Genomic DNA, 2,319 nt, shown 5'->3' on the forward strand with positions numbered 1-2,319 from the left:
TTGGTTACTAGTTGTCTCAGACGTTTCTAGCAATGATATAGTGTGAATACTTTTAAGTTCAGCTTGTGCAAACCATTTACTTATTGTAAACAGACATTGTATACGATTCTCTTTGGATTAGCTCAAATTTGATTAGTTCTAATTAGTTCAGAACTGAACTAATCTCAAATAAGAATTCAGTCTTGAGAGAAAAAAGCTAATTTGTAAGAGATATGAGGTGAGGAGGATGGGAAAAAACAATAGAGGAAGAACTTGGAAGACTTAACAAACTTCTCTGATTTATAAATCTCATTTGCCTGTGCTACTTCTGCCTGTACCAATTCATGCTCTATTCTTATATCAATCCAAATAATAGCTCTTCCAGGTGGCCATAAGACTAATCAGAGCTACAAGACTGGCTTCTCTTCAGAGCAGGATTGTGTTTTGTGTACTGACATATACCATAGATATCTATTAAATTTATATTGTGCTAAAATAGAAATAGTAATCTTTATGCCTTATTTTGCTGATGTACTTATCCTTCTAAGGAATTGTAAAGTCAGTACATTTTTCCATCTTCTTGCTCTCCCTCTGGTAATGCAGACTTATATAAAGGAACACATATTGTGTACACACACACACACGGACACACACACAATTCCTTGTTATGCCCCATTTGAAGCAGGTGAATTCCATTAAGTGGAGACCCTTTATCTCAATTGATGTTTGTTTCCTGTATTGGTGGGACAGGGGTGAGATCATAGCTTTTTGGGTAGCTCACAAATTCCTTATAATCTAGAGAAATCAACAACTCACTTTTTGAGGTCGGAAGTATTTTTCACAGAACAAAGGAGAATCCACAATGTGTCAAAGCATCCTTCCCTCTCCACAGTCAAAAGTTCTTTTTACCTTTCTTGTTTTGCAGCCTGTGGGAAAAGCTTCACAATCTCCATGTGGACTGATGGCACTTGAGTAGCCTCCTTCACTTTTACTTCTAGAATGTACTCCTTGCCAAATTTCCTTTTCAGGTGTGGGATGGTGCCGATGCATCTATGAGCAAGATGAAGAACATGAAAGAAAAAACTACTATCCTTAATATTTGTTTTGGCAGTACTAAGGTTTTTTTTTATGAACTTAAGACCTTAAACTTGCTAGGCAGGCTCTCTAGCACTTCAGCCACAACCCCAACCCTTTAAGCTCTTCATATTTTTCAAATTGGGTCTCAAGTTTTGTGTAGGTGACCTGGATTATAACCCTCTTGTTTATATTTCCTGAATAGTTGGGATGGTAGGGACTTGTCACCAAGCCTAGTTTTTAATTGGTAGAAATGAAATCTTGTGAACTCTTTGCCAAGGCTGGCTTTGAACCATCATCCTTCTGATGTCTACCTTCCACATAGCTAGGTGTGAATCACCACTCCTGGCTTCTCCTTACTTTTTTTGGTACTATTCTTTAATTTCCAAGAAGGTAGGAGAGTATCAGTAAAGAAGCCAAAAAAAAAAGGTGCTAGATGCTCATAGTGAGTTGCTTTTTCCTCCAGAGTTTCATTTTCGGTGCAACATAAGCATTCTGGAGAGACACCCACCTCAGCTTTCCAGAAACCATGATGGCCACCCGGTCACAGAGAGCCTCAGCCTCAGTCAGGTTGTGGGTAGTCAGGAGAATACATTGTTCTGTGTTTTTAACAGCTGTCTGAATAGCCTGCCTGAAGTGAGTTGAGAAATGAATAGCATGCAAAATAAAAAAGTACAGAACAACAATAAGAGAGGGGGGTAGGAATTTCATATATAAAATAATTTGTGAGTCATGTACAGACTTTAATTAAAAAATCAAAGACTTTTTGGTAATGTGAAAAAATGTTCCAGTATTTTTCAGATGAAAAAATGGCACTGTATTTGGTTAAGTAGACGCTTTTGGAAATATTCATTGAAATATGGTATTTCCTTCAAAACAATTAGAAAACAGGAAAGGAAGTGGATGGAGATATAGATATGGATGGTCTTCTTAGTGATGGCTCTTAGAACTAAGTGATGGGCATAATGAATTAATAAATGATCTTTTTATTTTTACATGAACTTCCACAACAAAGATTCTCTTTAAACTGGAAAAAACACTGAATGGTCACTAATTCACAACTGGATTTAAGATGTTATTAGTCCAAAGAGTAATTCAGAAATAAGAATTTGGAATCTGTTGAATTGGGTAAATAATTTTGGCAAATAAAAGGGGGAGAAGGAAACTGGGATGTTACATCAGCAAGTTAACATTCTTTAGGAATACAAGAAGAAAAGATACCTCAGTCACAAAAGAAGCAAAGTTAATACCTAAAATACCTTAAAA

At 36.4% G+C, this 2,319-nt stretch overlaps 1 protein-coding gene across 1 annotated transcript in view; it reads right to left on the reverse strand.

Moving 5' to 3' along the window:
- The window catches only part of Abca6 (ATP-binding cassette, sub-family A (ABC1), member 6), a 54,503-nt gene that overhangs the window by 2,947 nt on the left and 49,237 nt on the right, over positions 1-2,319 (reverse strand). The window contains exons 34-35 of the mRNA XM_013036633.1: positions 1,565-1,794; positions 889-1,029 (exon numbers count right to left, since the gene is read on the reverse strand). Coding sequence (XP_012892087.1) covers positions 889-1,029; positions 1,565-1,794 — 371 coding nt within the window. The remainder of the gene's footprint in view (positions 1-888; positions 1,030-1,564; positions 1,795-2,319) is intronic.

This window comes from Dipodomys ordii, unplaced genomic scaffold, assembly GCF_000151885.1.
Source record: "Dipodomys ordii isolate 6190 unplaced genomic scaffold, Dord_2.0 Scaffold7, whole genome shotgun sequence".
Taxonomy (NCBI): domain Eukaryota; kingdom Metazoa; phylum Chordata; class Mammalia; order Rodentia; family Heteromyidae; genus Dipodomys; species Dipodomys ordii.